We start from the raw sequence: 26,862 nt of genomic DNA on the forward strand, positions 1-26,862 counted from the left end.
GGTAGGAACAAAATCCGAGGAACTTAAAGTATCCAATTTTATTTGCACTTTGTTTTCTGAGATCTCCGAGGTTTTGGGGATTCAAACAAACAACCGAAAATACTTAACCCTCCTCTCGCTAAACAAAAACAAATAACTGAAAAACAGCAAATGAGGTAATTACACTACAAACAAAATATCAATAGCACTTGTTCCATTTTTATATAAAGTTAATTTAATGCTGGTCTTTGAAATACTGCAAAAATATGCTCATTTTCAAAATCTTTTTTGTGAATGTTAATTGAATAGTGATATAATGTTGACGTTTTTATAATGCTTGCACCACATTTGAATAGCCTAATTGTAACATCTCTACTACCAGTAGCAGCTAATAAAAACCATACAATTTACTGCTTTCCATAAAGAGATCAAATTAATATTGAACAGAATTGAGTTCAGCCTGTTGGTCTGGCTCTCCACAACAGTCCCAGTTTCTCATGAGGCCCTTTGGGAAAATGAATTGCCCACCCTTGAGCTAAATAGTGGTGCCTAAAAATGTCAAGACTGCCCAAATGGCAAAGTCTGCTTCATCTTCCCCTCATGTATTTCAGCCATTCACTAAGCATTTTTACAGGTAGTTGCCAACTCAGCTGTTTGGCACCGTGCTGGTAGTGCAGTGGGTTTATCAGAGCTTTTTCAACGAAAATGTCTGTCTTCTGTTGCTGGAAATGGCTGATTAAAACTGCAAGACTGAACCAGAACAGTTGAAGTTGTGAGCTGCAAAAATCAAACCAATGAGCAAGTTTAAAAAGCTCTGCACAGCTGAGGGCAACTCGGCGGAAGTTGCTGATAATTTGACAGTGACAGTGTTCACATTACACGTCATCATTTTATCAACTGTTCACATAAAGATATTAACTTATATTGCTTGATTCCTTCATCATTTAGTTTCCCCTTTCCCACACTCCCATTTCGATCGCAACTACGTCTCATAAAAGAAAGCAATGATGCCAAGTTTAAAATATTTTCAGCCTCAAGTTGTACATGTATAAATCTCTAATCATGTTGGAGCTTAGTGTAATTACAGGATTAGGTTATTTCCCCAGCTGTTTTATTACATTATTTTTCATATAAAAATCACGTCATGCTTGTTTGAACACTACTTTGTAAAGTGAACAGGCCTGGACTGACTCTGCTGTGTCTCCTGCAGGGTCAGTCAGTACCGGTTCTGTCAGATCATGGCTGAAAACCTGCCTCGACTGAGAGAGGAAATCAAAGAGATATCCATGTCAGATCTAAAGGACTTCCTGGAGAGCATCCGAAAACACTCAGACAAGGTTGGAGAGACCGCTATGAGACAGGTATGAAATTGTATTTTTTAACAAATACATTCTAAACAAGAGCTGTGAAAAAAACTTATTCATCACCTCATTGGCCACTTTGTGTCTCTCCAGGCACAGCAGCATAGGACCTTTAACAGCGCTGTAGTGAAGCAGGTCGGCGTGGGACATTATACCAAGCCTGTGTACTCCCTCAACGGACGAACACACACTCACACTCCCAACGGCCTGCTGATAGACGACGACACAGGAGACGAGGAGGAAGCTGATGAAGAGGTGAAGAAACACAAAGTGAAAAAAAACTATTGATCTTTTTATGTTTCCGTTTATGTTTTATTTTATTTTAACGAGTCTGTACTGTATGCTATATAAAAGGGGATAACAAAATGTACAGTCAGATAATAGTGTTGAGTCCTGGCATAAAATAAATTCATTATGTTGCATAATGGGGAACTATTTTCTATTAAAATTATAGTTAATCTTCACAGAATCTTTCTACCGGTTTTTGTTAGATAATATAACTGCGCTGCTGATTGAATCTAGAAGAATAAGTTAATAAACAAGTATTTTAATGGTAATCAAGTTTCCTCATTTACATGTGACAGGTTCTTACAGCTCAGGACCTGGTGGACTTCTCACCTGTCTACAGGTGTCTACATATTTACACTGTGCTGGTAGGTATTTCTTTCATTAGACAGTTTTTCCACAAACAGCATCATGCCAAGTGTCACAACACATTTCACTTTTATAAATGATAGAACTCATCCAACAACAACAAAAAAAGGATTCAAGAGTTTCAAATGGTCAACACATTACCTCATCACTGAGGTTGAAATAAGCACAGCAACAGCGTATTAATGCAGCGCCGTTCCGTAGAGATCTGTATGAACACTCCCATTTCTCCGTTCATTAGAATTGGATAAGCTCTCTTCAGCTATGCTAATACATTTGCACCATAGCTCAGAAAATATTTGATATAGTGCTGTTAGCTAGTTCAGTAGAGGGAACCGCAAGCCATATTTCTGCTTTTTACATAAAATGGTGAAGAACTTAAAAAATGTACCCCCCATGTGAATGGTTTGAAATCTACATTAATTAATTTCCAAATGTAGATCATGGCAGCGTTTCTCTTTTTTTTATTTGCAAAGTAAACATTCTGGCTTGTAATAGTGCGAAGAATCCTTGCTAACAGCCTTATAAGCGTTTATTGAATCGGTTTCTGTATTTTTCTGTGTCTGCAGGGTGACCGAGAAACATTTGAGAACTACTACAGGAAACAAAGGAAAAAACAGGCTCGGCTAGTACTTCAACCGCAGGCTAACATGGTAAGCAACACGCATTGTTAAATGCATGTAATGCATATAATTGAAAATCACTGAATTAAATTTAATTTGTAGTCAATACCAAACACTAACTTTCCTGACTTCAGCTCTGTTCTAATGGGCTAAATGTTTTTAGATGAAGCAGCTTTAACCTCAAGAGGCAGCAAAGTCGATAGCGTGTTAAGTGAATAAGCAAATAAGGCAACAATAGAAAAGACTTCTGTTGTATTGCTTTCACTTTAAGTGCTGGAAAATGCTCTTTTTAAATGAATATTGACTGAAGGAAAAAGGCATCACAAATTCAGAATTCATGTTTTTGACTTAATGTAAAGAATTTCAGTCTTTGTTGCCTCCAATAAAATACACACTGGTGAACAATAATGCATGCTGCTATGACAGCACACTGCACTGACTTTTTTTTTTTTTTTAAACAACTTCTTGCCATGTTAGCAGAATAATTACCCAAAAAAATTGCAATGACCTAAGATATCTTCACATAGTGGAGATGGTTACATATACATACACTCACCAAGCACTTCATGAGGGATGTAATTATCCAATCAGTAAATTATTTGGCAGGGATCAGTTTGACCGTGGCATAACATGTCCCACGTCCTGGTTGGATGGGCTACAACAGTAGAAGAACACGTCTGGTTCCACTCTTGTCAGCTAAGGACTGAACAACGGCATAGGCTCACCAAGACCGGATTGTTGAAGATTTAAAAAAGAAAAAAAAGAAGGCAGCCCGGTCTGATCAATCTCCATTTCTACTGAGGCTGTAGATGATCTGCTCAGAATTTGGCTGTAACAGCATGAATCCATGGACCCAACCTGCCTTGTGTCAACCGTGCAGGCTGCTGTAATAGTGTAGGGGGTATTTTTCCTGACACGGTTTGGGGCCCTTCATAAACATCTGTCGTGGTTTGAATTTGTGGTCAACCGATTAAATGCTATTTTAATATAATTGATATCAGTTGATACCTGAGCTTCCAAGGCAGCTAAATGAAAAATGTCTGCAGACACATCTCAACTCAACTCAGCTTTATGTATATAGCACCTTTCATACAAGCCTGCAGCCCAAAGTGCTTCACATTGGAGCAACATACACATAAAAAACAAAGATCCAAACAAGTCGGCAAGTGTACAGAACAATAAGATAAGAAAATAAGGTAAAACTCGTAAAAATATAGGTTCAATAAAATATAGAAATTTAAATTGCAACAATAAAACCAACGTTGTAAGAATCAATCATAAAATTCAGGAAAGTAAAGAAAAACACGGAATGAAAACAATAATCCAAATTTAAAATCAGGATGATAAGCATCACCAAAGCCCAAAAAATATAGGTTTTTAGTTTTCTTTTAAAAAACACTTCTGATGAGCTTCTGATGACCAAAGGCAGTGAGTTCCACAGTTTAAGGGACATAAAAAGAGCTCTCACCAGACCTATTGTGGAACACATGAGGAATATGAGGAATATGAATAACATGAGGGCGGCACGGTGGTGCAGTGGTTAGCACTGTCACCTCACAGCAAAAAAGGTTCCGGATTCGAATCCAGTCCTGGGCCTTTCTGTGTGGAGTTTGCATGTTCTCCCTGTGCTTGCGTGGGTTCTCTCCGGGTTCTCCGGCTTCCTCCCATCATCCAAAAACATGCACCTCAGGTCAGGTTACCTGGCGCCGCGCTAGTGGCAGCCTGCTGCAGCATCTCCCCCCTGAGAGCCCCCCTACTGTAGTGAAGACATTTCCCCTCGGGGATTAATAAAGTGTATAAAATCCAAAAAAAAAAATCAAAAATTTAAAAGAAAAGCAGAGGATGACCGGAGGCAACCTTGTCATTGTGTCTTGGGTGGAACGATGTCCATTCGTTTTGTCGTTCTACGGTCAGATGTCAGGGGGCACTATGAATCAGTGGGAAACTTGCCAATGCTGAATGTAACATTACATGTAAGAAAACAGTCAAACTTATATTCTTAGCTTTTAAGAGCTGAGTTTGTTTAAACGGCCACTCTTTATAACATAAAATGTTTACTTTCTGTATAATTAGATTGATTTCTGTCTTTAGAAGGAACCCCCGACTATTTAGACTTGTAGACCTTCTTACATTACTGTTAGCATCAGCTACATAAATGTGATGTAAAAAAAACCCAAAAAAACACTGCAGATGTCTTCGTTTTGAAGTTATTTCTCATTTATGTCTTAGCTAGTCACAGAGATAACTGGTTGGGACTGAAAGTTACACCAGAGAGAAAGAAAACAGAAGCAGGCAACCTCATCGGGAACACTTTGCTCTGATGGTCTTTGCCATTTCTTCTTTTGATTTATGCTTTTCCTGCTGACTCGTGCAATGATGTGTGTTAACGTGTGTGTGTGTGTGTGTGTGTGTGTGTGTGTGTGTGTGTGTGTGTGTGTGTGTGTGTGTGTGTGTGTGTACGTGCGTGCGTGTTCAGCACGAGACAGTGGAAGGCTACAGAAGATACTTCAACCAGATTGTAGGGTAAGAAGCACCCCTCTCAGGATGTCATGTGTGTCAGACAGTGACGGTTGATTCTTTGTGAACTTAAAAGTATTGAGGTGTGTGTGTGTGTGTGTGTGTGTGTGTGTGTGTGTGTGTGTGTGTGTGTGTGTGTGTGTGTGTGTGTGTGTGTGTGTGTGTGTGTGTGTGTGTGTGTGTGTGTGTGTGTGTGTGTGTGTCATCAGGTTCTTTGTCGTGGAGGACCATATCCTGAATGCCACGCGGGGTCTGGTGACCAGAGCTTTCACTGATGAACTGTGGAACATGGCCCTCTCCAAGATCATTGCTGTGCTCCGCACACACTCTGTAGGCTCACAAACACACGCACACACACACACACACACACACACACACACACACACACACACACACACACACACACACACACACACACACGCGCGCGCATACACATGCACACGCTGGCGGCAGGGAGTTGACTGTGAATGTGAAAGACACTGTTGAGAGTTAATAGAGATAACAGGGCCTGCTGTGAATCTATTTACTCTGGAAGAACCTTCATTCATTGGCTGATATACACACACACATAACATTTTGGAGGTCAGTACACCCACAAACACACTAATGATGTCACTCTCAAGAGAAGAGGTCAAAACACACATACGCATGCAGCCAAAGAGGAGGTCATTTGGGCCCTAATGAGAAACAGATTGCAACAATAACAGCAGATTAAGAAGGCATATTCCTGACCGCTGGGCTGCAGTCAGTTGTTAATGTCCCTGTGGATTATGCTAACAGGACAGCGAATGGGCCGCACAGCATGGGGTGAGAAGACTAACAAAGGCCCTGGTAGCCCCTCTGCTGGGACATGACACAGGCAGCTCCACATTGCCAGGGTCCTGCACTTCCAGCGACTGCATGGCCAGTGCATAGGAACAAAGTGTATTTCCCTAACCTATCCATCCAGTCTAATTCTCAGCGTAAAACATCCAGAAATGTATGTCAAATAAATGTTGGTCATATGTTAGTTCTCCCTAATTTTCAATGAGCAAAACTCAGCATAACTCTTATCTGTCCATTTTCATCAAGCGAATACAAAAGAAACACACCTTCCTTATGACTTAAAGATCATGTGACTTAATAATCATGTCGTATGTAGCACTGACCAGAACATGGTAGATATAGACTTATAAAGTGATGAGATTGATTTCTGCCACTGCTGTGATTTACTGCTGTTAAGTCCGGTCTCCAGCGGATTGTTGGTGTCTGTGTGTAACGTCTGAGTAAACAGAGGCAGGCAGCCATCGCTTCATGTCAAATCTCAGGCTGTGTTAATTTACTCTGTTGATTTACATACTCCCGACTTTGGCAGGATCCATGTGTTCGAATCAAGGACTCAACTGTGCTACTTTCTGGGTCATAAATCACTCTGCATCCCAGAAAAATGGAGGGACTTTGTTTGTGTTGATTGACCCTCGGCTAAGGCCCGCCCCCTCTGTCAGTAAGACTGTTTATTGACAGTGATGGGACGGTTACTTTTGAAATTTAATAGGTTACAAATTACTAAGTGTAATGTGACTATTTCAATAACTTCACATTAATGTAACTTATTACACTTGATTACTCTTTAATTACTCTAAGTTTTAACACTAAAGCTGAAAAGACAGAACTATCACTAGGGGCTGGGTACTGTTCACAGTGTTTCCACACAGGATCCTGACTGTCTCTTTTTAAATATATCTTCATCTTATCTTTCTTCATGGTTACCCACCTTGGCGTGTTCGGTTCGAGCAATGCACAGTGATTTGACTGGCAAATGAGAGGCAGTGAAAATTCAAACAAGAGAAACCATCAAAAACAAGGCTCCAAATACTGACAAATGAATGGAACCTGTTCAGATGGAGACAAAAGGCATTCCTGTGGTGGAAAAAATGCAAAGCCTTTTACTGAGAAAATAACTGTTGAGATCTGAGATGCAGTTGAAACTTAATAATTACAACAGATAATCCATATGGAGTAGGTGATCATAGATTTCCTTTCCCCAACTTTTTAATATTGTTTGCTCAATAATTTGGTATTTTTTTTATTTTTTTTTTATCTCCAGTCATACTGTGACGACCCAGACCTGGTCCTGGAGCTGAAGAATCTCATGGTCATCTTTGCTGACACCTTACAGGTTGGTTCAGAGGTCTACCTAATGTTAACAGCTTGGTAAAGTATGTAGAATGATTAAAACATTTGCTGTTTTGTATCACCTCTTTTCCACTGCTGGCACTTGCTCAGCTCTTCTCAAGTCAACTTGCTTTTGGTGCCAGTTACTTTTCTGAATTTTGTTTTCCACTGCAGATACTGTAGTACCCCCTCAATTAAATGATAACTGCTCTGACATCATCTGTACTGCAACAAACACTCTTTGCTGAATGGATTTTGTTGGCAACTAAACCTGCTCAGTTCACCACGGTGTGGTTTTGCCAGTTGCCATTAATTGAATAGTCCAGTGACTACAGAAAACAGCGACCTGACTAGTTGATGCCGCCCGCATATGCTCACACAGTATGCAATGACAATTTTCTCTGACCAATCAGTTGTCTGCAGTGTTTTGATGTCACCTTTTTAATATCAGTTCAGCTCTCTTGAAACCTCAACAGGGTAGTATCAAAATGTTTTACCCAATGAAAAACCATAAAGAAGGGATTAGATGAGAGTAAACCAGAGCTGGTACCGGCAATGGAAAAGAGCCCCGGGTGTGATGTTTCTTCATGTGTGTGCAGGGTTATGGGTTCCCGGTAAACCGCCTGTTTGACCTGCTGTTTGAGGTCAGAGACCAGTACAATGAAACTCTGCTGAAGAAATGGGCGCTGGTGTTCAGGTGGGACTGTTTGGAATTGTATTTCTGTTGGGATAGGTCCAGAAATCTTTTTGACATTAATGTATATGTAACAGAATATACCTTCAGACTTGTGTTACTTTTCCGAACTTTCTATGTCATAAATGTGTTGTGTGGTGAGTTCTAGGATAACATAAACCCCTTTTAGGGATCATTGAAATAAAAAAAAAAACAGCAGGTTCTTACTGACCAGTCATCCAGCAGCACTTAGTCGTATTAACTTTAACCCAAGACCAATGTGTTGACCCTATTGAAGGTCACAAGGTGAAACTTGTCAGTTTCACAATGAAGTTGTTCTTAATGGTACAAGTGTTATTAAAAACGTTTGCGTTGATTGCTCTGAAACTATGCAATCTTCTTGAGTATCAGAAACTGAGGAATCTGAGTCACTCTAGTACTTACTCATTTCCAGTGAGGTTTATTTTACATCCAAAATTTGTCATTTCATTTGTGACCTCTTGGTCCAGCTTAGGTAAATTAATAGAAAGGGTAATAGCAGGTGATTTTAATGTAGATTGAAGTTTGTGAATGAAGAGTCTGAAGAAAATAGTACGAGGGGCAAACTTTTTAAAGAGCTAATATTTGATAGTAATGTAATAATAAATTCAAGTGTGTGCAAACATTCAAGATGTGTTATTTTCTACAGGGAGATCTTTGAGTTGGACAACTACAGTCCCATCCCTGTGGACACAGAGGAGGAGTATAAACTGGTAGTCAGCCGATTCCCCTTCCATGATGCTGAGATAGAGAAGGTAATAAGTTCAAGTGCCAAAGACTCTCAAACTTGTATATCCATTTTGCACATGCATTTATGCACATGAAGGAGATATACTGTGTCCTCTGCAGATAATCAATAATAGATTTAGTACTGTTGCTTTGTGTGTTTTGTGTGTCTGTGTGTAAGCAGCAGGACTTTCCTAAAAAGCTGCCGATGTCCCAGTCTGTCCCTCAGATCTACACACAGGTTAAAGAGTTCATTTACGCCAGCCTCAAGTTCTCTGAGTCATTACACCGCAGGTAAGTTCTCGAACAGCTCAAATGTTCACACATGGACCCTGAAACATTTCTACAGATCTGATCTTCACATACTTTTTGTCTTTTTATTGGGCAACGGTATAAATATCTGGGCTTGCTGAACCCAAACTTTTGTTTGTGTGTCCAGTTCAACGGAGATCGATGACATGTTGCGAAAATCAACCAACCTGCTGCTGACGAGAACTCTCAGCAGCTGTCTGCAAAACCTCATTAAGAAACCTCACATAGGACTGACTGAGGTGGGAGTAAATCACCAATACCAAAACACTGACACATATTATCATGACAAAAGGATTTAGTACAATTATTACTCTAAAATAAAAACTTTCCTTCTGTTAGCTGGTGCAGATCATTATTAACACCACCCACCTGGAGCAGGCCTGCAGGTATCTGGAGGAGTTCATAACAAACATCACCAATGTGTCTCCTGAAACAGTTCACACCACAAGACTTTATGGCTTGTCCACATTCAAGGTAAAATGTCAATGTAATGTGTGTTAATCTTGTGTGTTACTGCTTTCAAAATTTGTTCTAAACCACACTAGCTGACCTAAATATAAGGAATAAGGAGAGAGTTAAAAACAAACTGTACTTTTGCAGATTTGGGGAGAGGGGTAGGAGTCTCAAGGAAAAGATTTTGATGTGTCGAATCTCGGCTACTTTTACTCATTCAAACCTGTTTCTGTTTTGGGTAGCACCACTACATCTGGGAAATTTGTGAATAGCATTTAGTGCCTTCAGAGGAAGCTGTTTGAAGTCTTAAAATGTAATAAATGGCATCAAAATTGTAATGTCATCTATTATCTGTTCATTAATTAATTTGTAATTATTCTTATATGAACTTCCGATAGTTTAATAGTAACTCTGCAGATTCCCAGCATCAAACTTCACAATGTGAAATTGTCTCCAAAAATAATGATCTGTGGTTGTAGATAACAATAAAACCATCAAGACTTACCCACAATGCTATTAAAGGCATAAGATATATGCAGATAACATGCCCACTTACTTCCTCATCGCTGGTCACATTCTGACACTGTGTTCCACAGGGCATACTTATGTACTAAGTACCACCATACATTTTTCTTTTTTAGAAGCCATCAGTAAGATGTTGCGTGTGTTAAACAAAGGGGTTAGAAAACGTGTCCATTTCAGGGTCAAATAAAAGTTGGTGGCTGATGCATTCAAACGCTATGGTTATTTCACCGGTCAATGCGGAACTGCCGTGTGTGATTTGAGACGACACTATATTGTTGAAATTCAAGTACTACACAAGTAAATGTACATGACATGTAAGACATGTTAGAATACGAAGTGAAGTATGTCATTTGTAAGTCCTTGTTACTTACTTCCTGTGAATTTTAGAGTGACTAAAACAAGCTACAGAAGCATAGAAATTACTTTTAAAAACAGAAACAGGACATCTAATGTATTTACTTAACTGTAAGAACACACTCCCATGAGGTCTAACGAAAAGTATTTTTGCAGGATGCCCGTCACGCTGCAGAGGGAGAGATTTATACCAAACTGAACCAGAAGATCGACGAGTTCATCCAGCTAGCGGACTATGAATGGGGCATGGCCGAGTCAGACGGCCGGGCCTCGGGATACCTCATGGACCTGATCAACTTCCTGCGTTCCACTTTCCAGGTCTTCACACACCTCCCGGTGAGTTTGATCCACACACACCCTCGACCCGTTGAATCTGCCGCCTCTCCCGGGCAACTGTGGGACATTGACATTGTTGTTTTTGATTTTTAAAGTTTTTTTTTCAAAATGGTGTGTTGCTGTGTTTGTCATGTTTTTGTTGATAATAAGGATGTGAGGATTCTATTTTTGTAAAAAAATGTTTTTACTGTTTTCTTTCCATTTTCCCTAAACTCCCTGTTTTCTGATATTTTCCTACATATTCATCCAAATCCCTATTAACGTGTGGGGACAGTCTGACGATGAATTGGTTTACATTGTGAATTTGAAGTTGAACACAGAGTATATGTTGCGTTGGCGATCTGCGCTTATGCATGTTACTGTCCCAAAAAAATTGCTTTTGTACACACTGACATCATCCACACCTAACAAGGCACATTTGCTGACAGCAAAGTTTGAAGGACGGTGTCCTGGCTGAGATAGCTGACTGCTACAGCCTTTCAGTCCCATTGTCTAGTCTCAGTGGGCCACTTGCTTGCTCCTCTATCCCAACCTTTTATCATGTCTTGAATGACTTCCTGCCTGTATTGTATTTTTGTTTTTTCAAGAATGTCTCCTGTCTCCCCATCCACACCTTCTGTAATGAAAAGAGCTGTAAAAGATTTTTTTTACTCCTTAATTAATTTGTTTTGTCAAGCATGCAAGATATCTCTCGTTGAATTTACTTCCTCCTGTCCATTTATTGTTGCCACATTTCTTTTCCTGTCCTTTCCCTCTTTCCCTGCCCTTCTTCCATTTTTGGTTGGTTTGGGGTTCACTGCTCAGAATAACAACAATGACCATGCCTCGATGTCGGTGAGTATTCCTGCCTGGGTTTTTATAACACAATGCTCTCATTCTACAGTCAAAGGGGAGATGAAACGCATGCTTATGTTTGACTGTGGGACCTCCACTACTCCAGGCCTGTGGTTTTGTTGGCACCAAATGACATCCACAATAGCTAAGACCCGAAGGCAAGGTCCATTCGCGGTTATTAAATACTGGCCAAGAAAGGTTTTTCACTAAATGAAACCTCTTTTGTGAAAAACATCTTTTTTTTCATATGGCATGGTTTCAATGTCTTGTTTACAAGGGTGAATGTTTGGTTTCAGATGTTGGTGGCAGGCATGATTTCACAAATGAAGAAAATAAAGTAGAATAATAAAATATGTGTGGTGGTTTTGAAATGTAGTTTTGAAGTTGGGGACAAAACCATCTGTCATCTTGTGGAACAAAGTAATCGCAGCTCAAATCTCCATTATAGACTACAAACCACTTTTTGTTTGCCCACACATATTTTCCCCAGTTGCATGCTTTTGTACCCGAGGTGTACTTTACCATCAGGTCTATGGATATCTCAAGCAAATCCCGGTAGCATGGTCCCTTTTTGAAAATGTATGCTTCCTTTAACACCACTCAAGATTTTTTTTTAACATCTGACATTTTCTGGCTTCACGGTTGCCTTTTACTCTGTCACTGTTGGCTTTACTTTTACGACTACGTCTTATGTAAAAATGAAGTCAAAAGTAATCAGGCCACAGCACATAGATGCTGCCAGGTGACCAGCAACCTTTTGGATGGCTGCACCGCGATGTCAATACATTGTATATTTTGCATCTGGCAAGGTAGACATAAATGTAGTTTAATGATAACAGCTGTGTTGTGTACTTGGCTGTACTGACATTAAATATATGAGGGTGCATCGGCTACGGTTGCGTGCGAACGTTTTGCAGCCACGTGACGGGCACGAAGAAGGAGGAAGCTGTAACATCTGTGAGTAAGTATTCCAGGTTTTGTTGCTTGATCAACATCAATGCCTGAGTTACACATGTTTTTGTGAGCAGGGGTCGACTTCTCTGTGGCAATGACCAGAGGGCTCAGGTGTTGATGTTGATCAAACAAGAAAACTTGGAATACGTACTCACAAAGGTTATAACTTCTCCCTCTTGCATGCATGTCACAGTGCTGCGCAACAGGAGCAGTCTTGGGACTTTCTCGTAAATGATCGCAGAACTGAAGGACTTGTTAGATTATCTGAAACTATATTTCCAATGGCAGAATCAGGGACTCTATCTGACAATTTTTCGGACTTAATGAAAGACAATCTCACAAGTTTGCTCACTTTACGCAGTGATTGTTGTGGAGTTGGAAAGGTTTGCAGATTTGAGCTTCTTTCTTCACGCTACTGCTTACAACACTCTTCATTTTTACAACCAGATGCAACACCATGAATAAAAACAAGTAATAAACCCTTTTGCCTTTGATGTGATTGAATGTTTTAAAGCACCTTTAAGACCACAGCTCCAAACCAAAATGTTTGCATCTTTGTTTTTCTTTTTCCCCTATATTAAATCAGCAAATTAACGTTCTAAACATAATTTTCAAATTTTCTGTTTTCAAAAATGATGACTCGGCGAAAATAACTCGTATTGGCCCTCTTACAGTGGGTACGGAAAGTATTCAGACCCCTTTAAATTTTTCACTCTTTGTTTCATTGCAGCCATTTGCTAAAATCAAAAAAGTTCATTTTATTTCTCATTAATGTACACTCAGCACCCCATGTTGACAGAAAAAAACAGAAATGTAGAAATTTGTGCAAATTTATTAAAAAAGAAAAACTGAAATATCACATGGTCATAAGTATTCAGACCCTTTGCTCAGTATTGAGTAGAAGCACCCTTTTGAGCTAGTACAGCCATGAGTCTTCTTGGGAATGATGCAACAAGCTTTTCACACCTGGATTTGGGGATCCTCTGCCATTCTTCCTTGCAGATCCTCTCCAGTTCCGTCAGGTTGGATGGTGAACGTTGGTGGACAGCCATTTTCAGGTCTCTCCAGAGATGCTCAATTGGGTTTAGGTCAGGGCTCTGGCTGGGCCAGTCAAGAATGGTCACAGAGTTGTTCTGAAGCCACTCCTTTGTTATTTTAGCTGTGTGCTTCGGGTCATTGTCTTGTTGGAAGGTGAACCTTCGGCCCAGTCTGAGGTCCAGAGCACTCTGGAAGAGGTTTTCTTCCAGGATATCTCTGTACTTGGCCGCATTCATCTTTCCTTCAATTGCAAACAGTCGTCCTGTCCCTGCAGCTGAAAAACACCCCCATAGCATGATGCTGCCACCACCATGTTTCACTGTTGGGATTGTATTGGGCAGGTGATGAGCAGTGCCTGGTTTTCTCCACACATTAGAATTAATGCCAAAAAGTTCAGTCTTGGTCTCATCAGACCAGAGAATCTTATTTTTCATAGTCTGGGAGTCCTTCATGTGTTTTTTGGCAAACTCTATGCGGGCTTTCATATGTCTTGCACTGAGGAGAGGCTTCCGTCGGGCCACTCTGCCATAAAGCCCCGACTGGTGGAGGGCTGCAGTGATAGTTGACTTTGTGGAACTTTCTCCCATCTCCCTACTGCATCTCTGGAGCTCAGCCACAGTGATCTTTGGGTTCTTCTTTACCTCTCTCACCAAGGCTCTTCTCCCACGATTGCTCAGTTTGGCTGGACGGCCAGGTCTAGGAAGAGTTCTGGTCGTCCCAAACTTCTTCCATTTAAGGATTATGGAGGCCACTGTGCTCTTAGGAACCTTGAGTGCTGCAGAAATTATGTTGTAACCTTGGCCAGATCTGTGCCTTGCCACAATTCTGTCTCTGAGCTCCTTGGACAGTTCCTTCGACCTCATGATTCTCATTTGCTCTGACATGCACTGTGAGCTGTAAGGTCTTATATAGACAGGTGTGTGCCTTTCCTAATCAAGTCCAATCAGTTTAATTAAACACAGCTGGACTCCAATGAAGGAGTAGAACCATCTCAAGGAGGATCAGAAGAAATGGACAGCATGTGAGTTAAATATGAGTGTCACAGCAAAGGGTCTGAATACTTATGACCATGTGATATTTCAGTTTTTCTTTTTTAATAAATTTGCACAAATTTCTACATTTCTGTTTTTTTCTGTCAAGATGGGGTGCTGAGTGTACATTAATGAGAAATAAAATGAACTTTTTTGATTTTAGCAAATGGCTGCAATGAAACAAAGAGTGAAAAATGTAAAGGGGTCTGAATACTTTCCGTACCCACTGTATATAAGGAAACTTTAGAGCACAGCTCCTCTCTGGGGTTCAAAAAACAATTTGCAAGGTTCAAGGATTTCAGTTTTTTTTCTCGCATACCTTTGAATTCAGGGATCCCTGACTGTCTCTTTAGTTTTGTGTTAAAGATTTGTTTTTGTTTGTTATATAATTGTGTACCTCAGTAAAACTGCAGACTGTGTATTATCCTTGACAATGAGGACACTACATCCTCCCTAAGTCTGAGTTTTTGCATCAGTATCTGTGAGAATGGGTTGTGTTGATCGGCCCTTCTGTGCCTTATCCACAAACACTGTAATTTACTGATCTATTCAGAGTTAGCGTTTCAAACACGTGAGCGGAGCGTTAGCTTGTAGCAATTCCACTCATTTTAAGGGGATGAAAATCACAAAAAATCACCACGCCTCAAAGAGGTGGAAATGCTCACGATTCTTATTCGCTTTAGAGTTGTAAACATGATGCTATAGATTTATGTCAAGTGTTACAGAGCATGTCTAATTATTGATTGAGATCAACATGTTCCCCATCTGCATGTGTTCGGCTTTGGTCTTTGCTTGATGTATGATTCTGGATATTTAGTGGTACTGAAGATCAGTCTCATAGATTTGTAATTGTTATCATTGGACTTGATGATAAGCTGAGCATGTTTTAGCAGATATATAGAAGATTTTATGAGGTTTAAGGAGGCCTCACTAAAACAAAACAGTAAAAATGAAAGATTTGAAGTGCATTTTTAGTCTTCTAGTTTTCTTCCTATCAGACACATCACCTCTCTTTCTGTCAGTGCTAAAAGTGTAGTAAGTGCTTCAAGGACAGAAAGTCATAATGACATTACAATAACTTTTGTTTCACAAAACATATAGATTTATCTTTGTCATTTTGTTTCCGTTTTTTGTCTGCTTAATGTCTTTCTTACATATCAAAAAAGCATTGTTCATTTGATTTCTTGTTTCGATTAGAATTTGTTTTGAATTTATGCAAGATGCTGATACAAATCACAGCTTTAAAAGCATAATACGCCTCTCTGTCTGCACGGATGTAAACATGAAGATGTAGATGGACAGTGTATGCGGTGGGTGTTGCCTTTCCTGTCCTCAGTGGGCACGGTGGTGCAGTGGTTAGCACTGTCACCTCAGAGCAAAAAAGGTTCCGGGTTCGAATCCGTGTGTGGATTTCTGTGCGGAGTTTGCATGTTCTCCCTGTGCTTGCGTGGGTTCTCTCTGGGTTCTCCGGCTTCCTCCCATCATCCAAAAACATGCACCTCAGGTCAGGTTACCTGGCGCTGCGCTAGTGGCAGCCTGCTGCAGCATCTCCCCCCTGAGAGCCCCCCTGCTGTAGTGAAGACATTTCCCCTCGGGGATTAATAATGTGTATAAAATCAAAACCAGTCTTATGTGTACCCTGCTACTGCAGGTCTCTTTGCGTGTTTTGCAGCATTAGCTCCAATTTTCAATTCAATTAATTTTGTTGGCAGTCAACTCTAAATTTTTGCCTGTGAATGCCACAGTTTAAAATCAACTTACCCTGAAGAGCACCAAATAGTTACACATTAATTACACTAGGTAGATGCAATATAAAAATGTGCTTTGTTTTCGATCTCAACACATCCTAAAGGCCTTTTTACACCAGAAAATGGAACAGTACATTTTATTCTTGAGGCTTTGCAAATTCAGTGGTCCTCAAAGCTTCTTGTTATACATTCTCTACTTTGGCAGTAATTCTGTGTATTACTGTAGCTGGCCAGCCAAGTGATACGCTTCCTCTGTTTTGGACTTTCTAGCCATCCTTTCTCTCAAAGGTCAGCACTGTCAACAGTTAATTAACAGTGTCAATTTTGTGTGTCAAAGTTTACCAACGTTGAATTTAATAAAAGACTCGTAAGCAAACACACTGATTGCAGCTATAACAATGTAAATACCTGCTATAACTACAGAATTTCACTTTTTGTGGTCATTCAAAATCTGACCAAACCTGTTCTATTTGACTGCCATACTTGAAAGAGTATCACCCTTGCTACCCAGCTGAAACCCAAACTTAGTGTCAAACTTTGTTGGTTTTGCTGCAAGTATGTGAGTTTACAAGGCATGGACATTTCATTCAGAATAACTTAACGAGGGTGAATAGAGAAAGTTCTGAGACAGTTTCTGTGGTGTGCAAAAGGACTTGAGTTAAGTGATGTTCACAGAGCTTAGGGAAACAATAACTTTAGAAAGAAAGTATGACACATTTTTGGTACCCATGGTAAATGCACATTTGAGATTTCACCGTGGACTTCAAAAGAACACGCACATCAAATCTTATGTCAAACTCGGAATATCGGCAACAGAGAACCTTGAAATACTTCAGGGGGCCTACAACAATGATGCAATAAGCCAGGCGAGGTGTTTTAAAGAAGCGTTTGGGCTTCAAGAGGTGCAGAATGTCACATCGGTCCAAGAACGAAGAAGGGCATCAGGTTAGGAGTACAACTAGGTGGGTTTGTCTTTGACATCTGCAAGGTTCGTGCCCCGTTAATTAATTCTTCAGATTGTCAACTGTGATGTTCTGAAGCATCTGATTGGAAAAGATTTGGTGCAAACCCAACAATGTCACTTGAGTTCTCCCGACATGACGATGCACCCAGTCGTGGTGTGTTTGATATCGGCAGGTTTCTAGCCCAGAACACGACCAACCCGCCAGATTTGGTTCCCTGGGACTTCTGTTTCCCCAAAAATGTTGCACTCACTGCTCAAGTTTTTAGGTGCATGTTGAAATCACAATTGTGCACGTATAGTACTGCATGTTGATCCAAGGTATTGCTTCCTCGGCTCTGTGCACGTCACTGTATTGCTGCTTTGTTCTTGGATGTTGTTGATTGCCCCCTCTGCTGCTGCATATGTTGTACGTTGCCGCTGATGCATATGTCATGTCACACAGTACATGTTTTTCACTCTGTCTGAATGGGGCGTGGTGGTTGTCAAATTCCCAAGGCAGAAAGACAACTTGTTGTTAATAAATTATTTAAAAATTGAAGAAAATGGAAAAAATACTAAGTGTAAAGAAGCCTTGGCACTCACAACCCATAAGTTCCTGACCGCTGGGCTAGAGGGTAGATTTTGTTGATTGCTACCTGTATATGCATATGTGCTTCATTTATATTGAGAATTGGTTAACAGCTAACATTGATTTATCTTTTGTCCCCCTTGTTCCTTATCCCCGTTTCTATTTTACTCCTGTATCTGCTTGCCACAAACCCTCCTTCTGTTCTTTGACCATTTAACCTTTCACTCTATTGGCGCTTGTTTCCCCTCAATCTGTTTTATACCTATTTACACACCTCCTTTCACTCATCTATCCTTCCCACACACTTTCTCATACCCCAATCCTTTCTGTGCACAATCCTTCCCTCTTTTTTGATCATGTTCACTCTTTCCAATTTCCTCATCCCACCTGTTCCCCCACCCCCTCATCGTAATCTCCCACTTCTCTTGCATTTGGTGTGCACTGCCCCCCCTCCCCCCTCCCCATCTCCCCCTGTCTTTCTCTGTGCAGGGAAAAGTGGCCCAGACAGCTTGTATGTCAGCCTGTAAGCATCTGTCCACATCACTGATGCAGATGCTGCTGGACACAGAACTCAAACAGATCAGTATGGGAGCCATTCAGCAATTCAACTTGGATGTCATTCAGTGTGAATGTGAGTAGAAAGAAATCAGAAACTTGTTTTTCTCTACTTATTCCGTCTGTAAGAACTACAGTATTTATTAATGGCTGTTTAATCACATGGTATAACTAACATTAAAATGTACAGACAGTTAAGTGGTATAGAGTGTTTCCGCCTGGATGGAGATGGAGCAACTGAAGTGAAGCACACGTGTGCACAAAAAAACAATTTATCACACATGCAAAAACAATGCACACCTTGCTGCGAGGTTTCTGTGTTTTCCGCTAGAGAAGGGTTCTTGAGGCCTAAGTACATACTGTATAATGTATTTGGGTGGAGTAATGATCATGGGAACTGTCTATCTTGCTAACATATAAGATTTAGGAAAATAACTTTTATTGGAACATCAAATCAAATCAAACTTTATTTGTGGAGCATCTTTTGTGCAAAATTGCAATACAAGGTGCTTCACAATGAAATCAAAATACAAAAATGTATAGGACAGATAAAAGAAAGAAATCAAAATAAATAAAAAAAATATATAAAATAAGTGACCTGGCAGAAAAAAAAATCAGTATAGAAATTAGTGACATGGCAGAGTATGTAAAAGTATTAAATACACATAAAATAGATCACGAGAATGCCAAGTTAAAAAGGTATTTCTTAAGATTCTTTTTAAAGCTGTTTTTAAAGATTGTGAAACTCAGCTCGACTGGCAGACTGTTCCAGAGGTGAGGACCGTATACCCTAAATGTAAACCCATATGTCTCTTTCCTTACCCTGGGAATTACTAAAAGGCCAGTGTAAGAGGATCCGAGTGATCTGCAGGGAGCATAAATTATAAAAAAATTATCTGGTGCTAGACCATTGAGTGATTTGAATACCAATAAAAGGACAGCTGAGATGTGAGCTCTCCGACGGGTCTTGGTCAGTGCTCGTGCTGCTGAATTTTGAATGATCCGTGGCTTATCTATAGCTTTCTTACGGAGGCCAGAAAAGAGAGTGTTACAGTAATCTAATTCTAGGTGATAGAAGCCAACACCCCCCACCCCTCCCGTACCTGCTGGGACGAAACAGCCCCCAGCGTCAGTTTTCCAGACAAAGGAAAGAGAGAAGTTAGGTGTGTGGAGGAGCTGTTCCGCACACGGGGAGCCTGTTTCAACCAATCAAAAGCCAGCTGACACCGCTCCGTCCACTGGACAGGTTAGGTCGGTTAGGGAACTGGTCAGGTCATCGAAGTTTGAAATAAGCCGCCGGTGATAACCTGCCAGCCCCAAAACAACGTCTCACCTCTTTTGCCGTGGGCAGGCTGCAATGGTAGCAGTCATGTCCACCTGAGGGCGCACCTGCCCACTGGCCAAGTGTCACCCTAACATACCGTACCTCCCTCCATACAGCCGCACACTTCCTTTGAGTTGGCGGTGAGTCCAGCCTGCCTCAGAGACTCCAGCACTACATCCACCTGCTGCACAGGCTTCACCCAGGTGTTTCTGTGGATGACAACATCATCCAGATAGGCGGCAGCGTATGTTTATGCGCAGACTCAGCACCCGGTCTATGAGCCATTGGAAGGTGGGTGGGGCACCAAACAACCCAAAGGGAAGTGACCACACCGTTACACCTGGGGAAGTGTCAGTATGAACCTAGGAGGTTCGTGCGTCCTTCTGCAACAGGGTGACGTCTGCTCTCAGGGTCACTGAGAGATAGTCACTGCAAAAGAATGAGGCAGGATTAGTGGAATTTGGCACCTCAGGCCCCAACTCATCTCTCTCAGATACGATGGACACCAGAGAAGCAGGCAACACCTTCTCTCCATGCTTTCAGGAGTATGAGGTGGTAAATTTATGTTGCTCCGGCCATTGTCAGAACACCCCACCACCTGCTAGTCCACATCCCCCCATTTGCCGTATGACCACACGGTGGAAGAAGTATTTTTTTCTGCAGGTGTACAACCTCCGCTTGCAAAAACGATCAAACGCTTTGTAAAATGGAAAATAAACACACGATGCGATGATTTGGAAATCATGTTAACCCATATTGAATTGAAAATATATCAAAGTCAACATATAAAATGTTGACATTTTATGAATATACTATACTATAAGTTTAAATTGACTTTTTCCTGGTGTTCTTTTTTTAAAATATTATTTCTTCTCAGTGTTTGCTAGCTCGGAGCCGGTCCCTGGTTTCCAAGGAGACACACTTCAGCTGGCCTTCATCGACCTACGACAGGTAAACTGAAGAAATAGATGTAATTGTGTACACATTCTTACCAAGTTTGTCTAATGTTTATTTGACTCGAAGCTTTTGACTGTAACTCTTTGACATTATTAGATACTGGATTGCTAGTTGAACTTTGCTGTATTTTTTTAAATCTTTTTGCTTTTATGTATTCAATTTTTATTTTTGTTTTTATCTGCGTGAATGATTTAAGTAGGACTGTAACATAGGGAAGTACTGCAGTTGTTTTCATAGGATTGCTGTTTTAATTACACCTTTTAAAAAAAGTTAATTAAAAAAAAAAAGTGCCTATCATCGGCGCTTCCTTGGTAATCGGGCTCATATTCAAGGGTAAAAAGGCAAAAATTCTGTGTAATTCAGCAGACATATTCAAGCATGCTCAAACAAGTGAATTACCCGTTTGTCAATGCAACATCAGCAGTTTAAGGTGTTCTAATGCATTGCCTGCTTTACTTCTGAAGTAGGTTTGCGATGAAGAGGTACCATTTGCTTTGTCTGCTACTTTAGCCATTAGTCATTATGAGAGACCATCCTGAAGTGTGATTTCAAGGATTACCTCATTGGTAACAGCACATTCTGAGGTGTGATTTAGTGGATTGTATCAATGGAATATGCTCTTTTCACAATAGGCAATGCACTGAAGTGTATGACAGCATTACTTCTGTTGCACATCTCATGACAGTTACATGTTCATGAATATTTCCAGCTAAGGAAGATTCTATAGTGTGTGATTTCATTCCGTGACTGACTAGTTATGTGGCTGGATTATTTGGAAGAAAAAAAAAATGCCAAATTGGTTGAAACTAATCTTTTTTTTTCTTTTTTTTTTCTCCCTGTCTACCAGTCTTGTATTACGGAGACAAGGAACTGTGTTACTGTATACTGAAGAGATAATTTATGGGTAGAAATAAACTGAAAACAGATCAGATATGACTTGATGGATACTTGGCACTTTACTTCTCGGCTGTTCCACATCAAACCTTTCTATATTACTTCGAAGAAAACTGTGTTCTTACTGGCCTTTTCAACTTTCACTTGTCCTATAGTTCACCTGCTCTGGGAAATTCCTGTTCTCCACAAATACAAACACAATCCTTCTGCCTCCCTTTTTTTCTGTAACCCAAGTGGTATGTTAAGTGTTGCTTGGTCTCATTAGTTTGTGTCCATGTTGACCTTTTAATCTGAGCCTGAGGTGGAGGCTTGACTCTGCATCCAGTCCAGGTCACAGCACTATACTGAGAGAGTTTAATATATTAGAAAAAAAAAAAAAAAAAAACTTGAGCAGAAAAAGCAACCAGCTCAAATGATAATTTAACAACACTTAGCTGTGCATTTTCCACTATTATTTGCTCAAGAAAATAGAAAGATAGGGATTAGCATGTGAAGGTATGCTGGTTTTGATTCTCTTGTGGCCACAGTGATCTCTAAAATGCTTTAATTATTTAAAATTTTAAACTGAAGCTTTTGTTTTTACTGAAATTTGTTTTGATTTTCTCAATTCTTTTCAAAAATCTCCCACATAAACTATTGTGAAATTACAGGGAATGACTTGTTGTTTTATTACCCAACATAAAGGGTAATCGTAAAGATGTTTCAATACGCTTTCCCAGCTGCCAAGATTTAAATTCCTGTTCAGGAATACGGAATCATTAATGTTTGTTCAGCTGGCCTGGATATAGTCAAATTTGTTAACACTTGATTTCATTAATTGGTTATTCCACAATACTTTCCTGAGACATTTCATAAAAAACATGAATTAGTACCTAGCATATATGAAAAAGACATTGTTTATTCAGGTCACTTACAATTAATAGCTAACATAGCTTATAAAGTGTTTTAATCATTTTAAAACATGTTAACTGAATATTCAAAACTATCAAACATTTCTACAGGCAAAACATATGCTGTAAAATAGTTCTAATCTTAATAAAGAGGGTATATTTAATTCAATTCAATTCAGTTTTAAGTCACAACACAAGTTATTTAAGCAATATTACACTCGAGGGTGTGCTTTAACATGATTGTTGGCACAGTGATGTGGTCCGTAAGCATCATGATTATATGATGTCGACTATACAACAAGTTACCATCTAAATATAATATGTAAACAAAATGTATTCATATTGTGGGGCCAACTCACTCTGTTTCCAGGCAATACATGGGGTATGACTAAAACCTGGAACTACTAGTTGTATAATTTGGAGCACAACATAGTAAAGTCCTTGCAACAGAATCTTAAAACATACAAAGAAACTCAACAACTCAACAATTCCCATGAAGGAAAAAACTCCCTTTTAACAGGAAGAAAAACCCCTGACAGCGGGAAGAACAATAAGAAACTCCTGAAAGAATGCTGCTAAGAGGTGGGCAGCTATTTGCCTCGATTGGTTACGGTGAGGGCAGAGAGGAGGAGAAGAGAAAAGAACAGCATAGCGATCCGAGACAATTGCTGCAGACCAGAGATGTGAAACTTCAGGTTCAGGAATATCAGAAAAAAAAAAAAAAAAAAAACACAAAACGGTGAAATGCATAATAAACAACACACAAAAGTACAGGAAGGACAAGGCATGAAGTTAATGATGTGTAATGATGGCTTATAAATGTAAAGAGACTCAAAGAAAGAGAGTGAAGAGGAGCTCAGTGGATCATTGGAAGGCCCCCCAGCAACCTTGGCCTATAGCTAAAGGGAGGGTTAAGGGTCACCTGAGCCAGCCCTAACGATAAGCTTCTTCCACTTACTTGGGTTTGAACAATTCTTTGAGTTAAATTCCTCTGGAACTCAACAAATGCTTACAAAGTCATACTAACTAGCACTGCAGCTAGCTATTCTGTACATAAATGTTGCCTCAAATATGTAACACATAAATACATTGAGTCTAAGGATGCTTGAATCAGTGTAAGTAATGTTTATTTAGTTTGGAATATAAACACTGCACCAGGTTGCTTAAAGCCCAAATTTACCAGAAAACAATTATAAAAAGCACGACCTTCTGTGCTCTCAGGGCGATATACGGCCCCGCCTGGGTTGGTTTTTGGTTAGTGCTTTGTTTTCTGCGATGCAGCTCTTTAGACAAGATGTGTCCTTGTGCCTTGTAAACAGGCTGTTTGGTCCACATGTTAATCCTGGCCTTAGGTGGTGGGGTTAAGCTGTATTGATAGGCTGAGGTTACACAGAGGTCGTCCTGAACTTTCTCTTTTTGAAATTGTTGTTGATTTTCTGGGTGTAACTGCTTTTTAGATTGTTATCCTGTATTTATTAAGAGTGATGTCATAAAGGCACTGTGATGCAAAAAATATTTATTTTAAGTTATGGTCAACAATGAACTAAAGTGCCTGAATAAAGCGTAGGCTTTTTGAGTAGCGATATAGAATATAGAAACATTAAAAAGCTTGCTGTATGTAGCCTCTTAATAAAGATATATGGATCTGATCTAATATGGACGTGTTTATTGAGAGTAAAACATCCTTGAACAGTCTAGTTGGTATGGGACTAAAACACATGTTGAAGATATATTATATGTTTGTCAGTATTTAGTCGCCAGGCCTGTTTTCCATTGCACAGTTTCAACTGAAGAAGCCTGTTAGATGAGAGTAAAACATCTTCAAGAAAATCAAGCAAGTCAAATTGCCTTTGGATAACTTGGTCATGTGGACAGTTCCTCTTTCTAATGTTAGAAAGTTCTGTCTGAATGAAATTATGTTTTGGCCCTATACAAGTCAAATCAAATTGAACTGTATGGACGGCAGTGGATTAAGTTTATATTTTTTTTCATTTTGTTTAAAAGTGATACTAAACTAAACAGTGACTTTTTATTATTTGTGGATGCGCAGGGTAACATTAGGAGACAGGGTGGGCTGGGGCTAGCTGGTTAGCATGCTAACCTTCATAGACAGTCGTGCAACATAATACACAGACGTCTTTGACATGAAAATTAAGATGGCAATCTCCAAGATATAATTGAGGTAATTTTTTAGATAGTGTCTCCATTGTATAGTTTGTCCACTAAAGAGCACTCGCATGTATATTTTTAAACTATAAAATGTTGTATTCGCTGTACATTTTAGTCACAATTCTCTAAAAACTTGAAATTGTATCCTTATCAAAAATGTTTGTTTGGGTTACTGGTTTATGTTTGAAAATGGGTCTCAGCCAATATAATATCAGATTTTTATCAAATATCAAAAAGTATACAATCTGTTGGGCTGTAATGAGTGAAATACCGCTGATAAACTGTCACTGCGAAGGAAAGCTGTGTGAACAAAAACATATTATCGTAAAGGATAAGGTCAATGGCCAGAGTAATAAAAATAACGTGTGTCTGCTAAAAGACGCTGAAAGCTCGCCCTGTCTGCTGCCTCTCTCTAGCCACCAGAACCACAATCTGCTCAAAACTGAAAAATCAATGTCTTTTTTCTCAGTCAGCAACAGAATCAGCAGGTCATTTTTTTTCTCACATTTTTCCAAGTTAGAAATATAGGGTATTACTGACACGCAGTAACCCAGCTACATCAAGGTAAGGCTATCAATAAATAGAATGTATTTGGTTATTTATCCAAATTGTTTCCAAGTTGTCTGCATGGTTACAGATCAAATCTTTATTAAAAGACCTGTATATATTGCAGTGCACTGAAAACAGTGTTTTTAATTACACCCAAGTCGGACTAATGTAAACACAAATGACACAAGAAATGACAGGAATAGTAGTAATTCTAGGAATTTAGCTGTATGGTGGAAAATTCATTGAAAAATATAACAAAAACAACTGCTGTCCATCTCCTGGTCCATCCATTCAGCCCAAAATGATTTGAGGCTGTAAAACATGACCAAAACACAGAGGAAAAATAAAACTCTAAGGCTGTTTTTGTTTAATAAATGAATCAATGTTTTTCTTCAACGAGGTTTCGAAATGACTGAAGTTGAGGCAGTCGCTCTCTTTCACTCATCTGACTATACCTCCGCCCAGTCTTTGCAGGCCTAACACACATATAGTTCGGCTCATTTCAGCTAATCCTGTTGCAATCTACCCAGTATTAGAAACAGTATTTCAAATCTCGCTTACCCATCGATGTGGCTGAAAGGTTCAGTAATTCTAACATCACACACCGAAGTAAAAAAAAATAATCACCAACTACGCGTTAGCGTCCTCAAAGTTAGCATATTACCAACAGTATAATAAACTCTCAATATCATCATTAATTGCCTTTTACTAACATTAATCCTTTGGATGTCTTGGATTACAGATGTCCTTAGTTTATGGAGTTGTTGTTAGCGTAGCCATCACAGCCAGTCCAACTAATCGATGATGTATATACATATAATCCGCATAAAACGATGGCATGTGCAGCTGGATTGTAAAAAAATATCCTCTAGTTTTCCTCAGTGAATACATACACCGTCATTTCAGACGACCGACCCTAAGATAGACAATTGTGAGAAAACACCCTGACTTCTTTGTCAATAATATCAATGCCGTGAGAAAACGGCTTATTGTACGATAATAGCGAGGATTATTGGTAGTGCAAGGCAATCAGTTTGTGGATTATATCGTTGTAAATATGCTAATTTTGAGGATGCTATCGACTTTATAGTTGGTCAACTGACACTTGAACTAGGTGCAGTGCACTTTATGCCTGCTGTGCTGCGCTTTCTCCCTCAATACAAAAGTATCTTGTGTGCTCAATTTAGTATCTCGTGGGCCCGATTTTATTTTTATTCTCTCTATTGCCACTCCTGGGCTCTAAACTGCATGACTCTCTGTATACACATTGGTCACACCAACCACCACAACAAATACATCGTCAACCTGTAGGAAACACTGATTCTCTTTGCATTCTTTCACAAGACTTTATTATTACGGTCATCCATAATTACTGAAATCTTTCTTTTTTATCATAATTTCACTCTTATACTATCAACATTCTATTAAATTACACTATTTCTCTCAAACAGTCAGGCAGCAGAGATCACTGCAGTATACCGTGACCACTTGTAACGTACTGAAAGTTGACAACTATAAATAGCAAATAGATTTGGCCCTGTGAAAGACTGTGTTTTTAAGATTGTTGTATTTGAATTTGTACACCAATGTCTTTCCTGAATTGGTAACACATTGTGATCTGCGAAATCAAGCATTGATTCACTATGTAATCAAAGAAAATGATCCCCTCAAATCATAGAATAGA

General features: G+C 39.6%; 1 protein-coding gene across 7 annotated transcripts in view; it reads left to right on the plus strand.

Annotated features, from left to right (window-relative positions):
* exoc6 (exocyst complex component 6) overlaps positions 1 to 26,862 on the plus strand; it is a 75,677-nt gene that overhangs the window by 35,875 nt on the left and 12,940 nt on the right. For 2 of the 7 annotated variants that reach the window (XM_069708780.1, XM_069708783.1), the window contains exons 7-22: positions 1,190 to 1,340; positions 1,434 to 1,595; positions 1,925 to 1,993; positions 2,561 to 2,644; positions 5,091 to 5,137; positions 5,341 to 5,461; positions 7,218 to 7,289; positions 7,885 to 7,982; positions 8,647 to 8,752; positions 8,908 to 9,017; positions 9,163 to 9,274; positions 9,375 to 9,509; positions 10,524 to 10,703; positions 11,508 to 11,537; positions 18,330 to 18,471; positions 20,597 to 20,670. In XM_069708780.1, the coding sequence (XP_069564881.1) occupies positions 1,190 to 1,340; positions 1,434 to 1,595; positions 1,925 to 1,993; positions 2,561 to 2,644; positions 5,091 to 5,137; positions 5,341 to 5,461; positions 7,218 to 7,289; positions 7,885 to 7,982; positions 8,647 to 8,752; positions 8,908 to 9,017; positions 9,163 to 9,274; positions 9,375 to 9,509; positions 10,524 to 10,703; positions 11,508 to 11,537; positions 18,330 to 18,471; positions 20,597 to 20,670 (1,693 nt within the window). Of the gene's footprint in view, positions 1 to 1,189; positions 1,341 to 1,433; positions 1,596 to 1,924; positions 1,994 to 2,560; positions 2,645 to 5,090; positions 5,138 to 5,340; positions 5,462 to 7,217; positions 7,290 to 7,884; positions 7,983 to 8,646; positions 8,753 to 8,904; positions 9,018 to 9,162; positions 9,275 to 9,374; positions 9,510 to 10,523; positions 10,704 to 11,507; positions 11,538 to 18,329; positions 18,472 to 20,596; positions 20,671 to 26,862 lie in introns of all 7 variants that reach the window. The other 5 variants (XM_069708784.1, XM_069708786.1, XM_069708785.1 and 2 more) reach the window with 3 other exon arrangements.

Source organism: Brachyistius frenatus, unplaced genomic scaffold (assembly GCF_029030835.1).
Source record: "Brachyistius frenatus isolate BFR_SWC_R1_liver_20210118 unplaced genomic scaffold, ASM2903083v1 Contig_78, whole genome shotgun sequence".
Classification (NCBI taxonomy): Eukaryota; Metazoa; Chordata; class Actinopteri; family Embiotocidae; genus Brachyistius; species Brachyistius frenatus.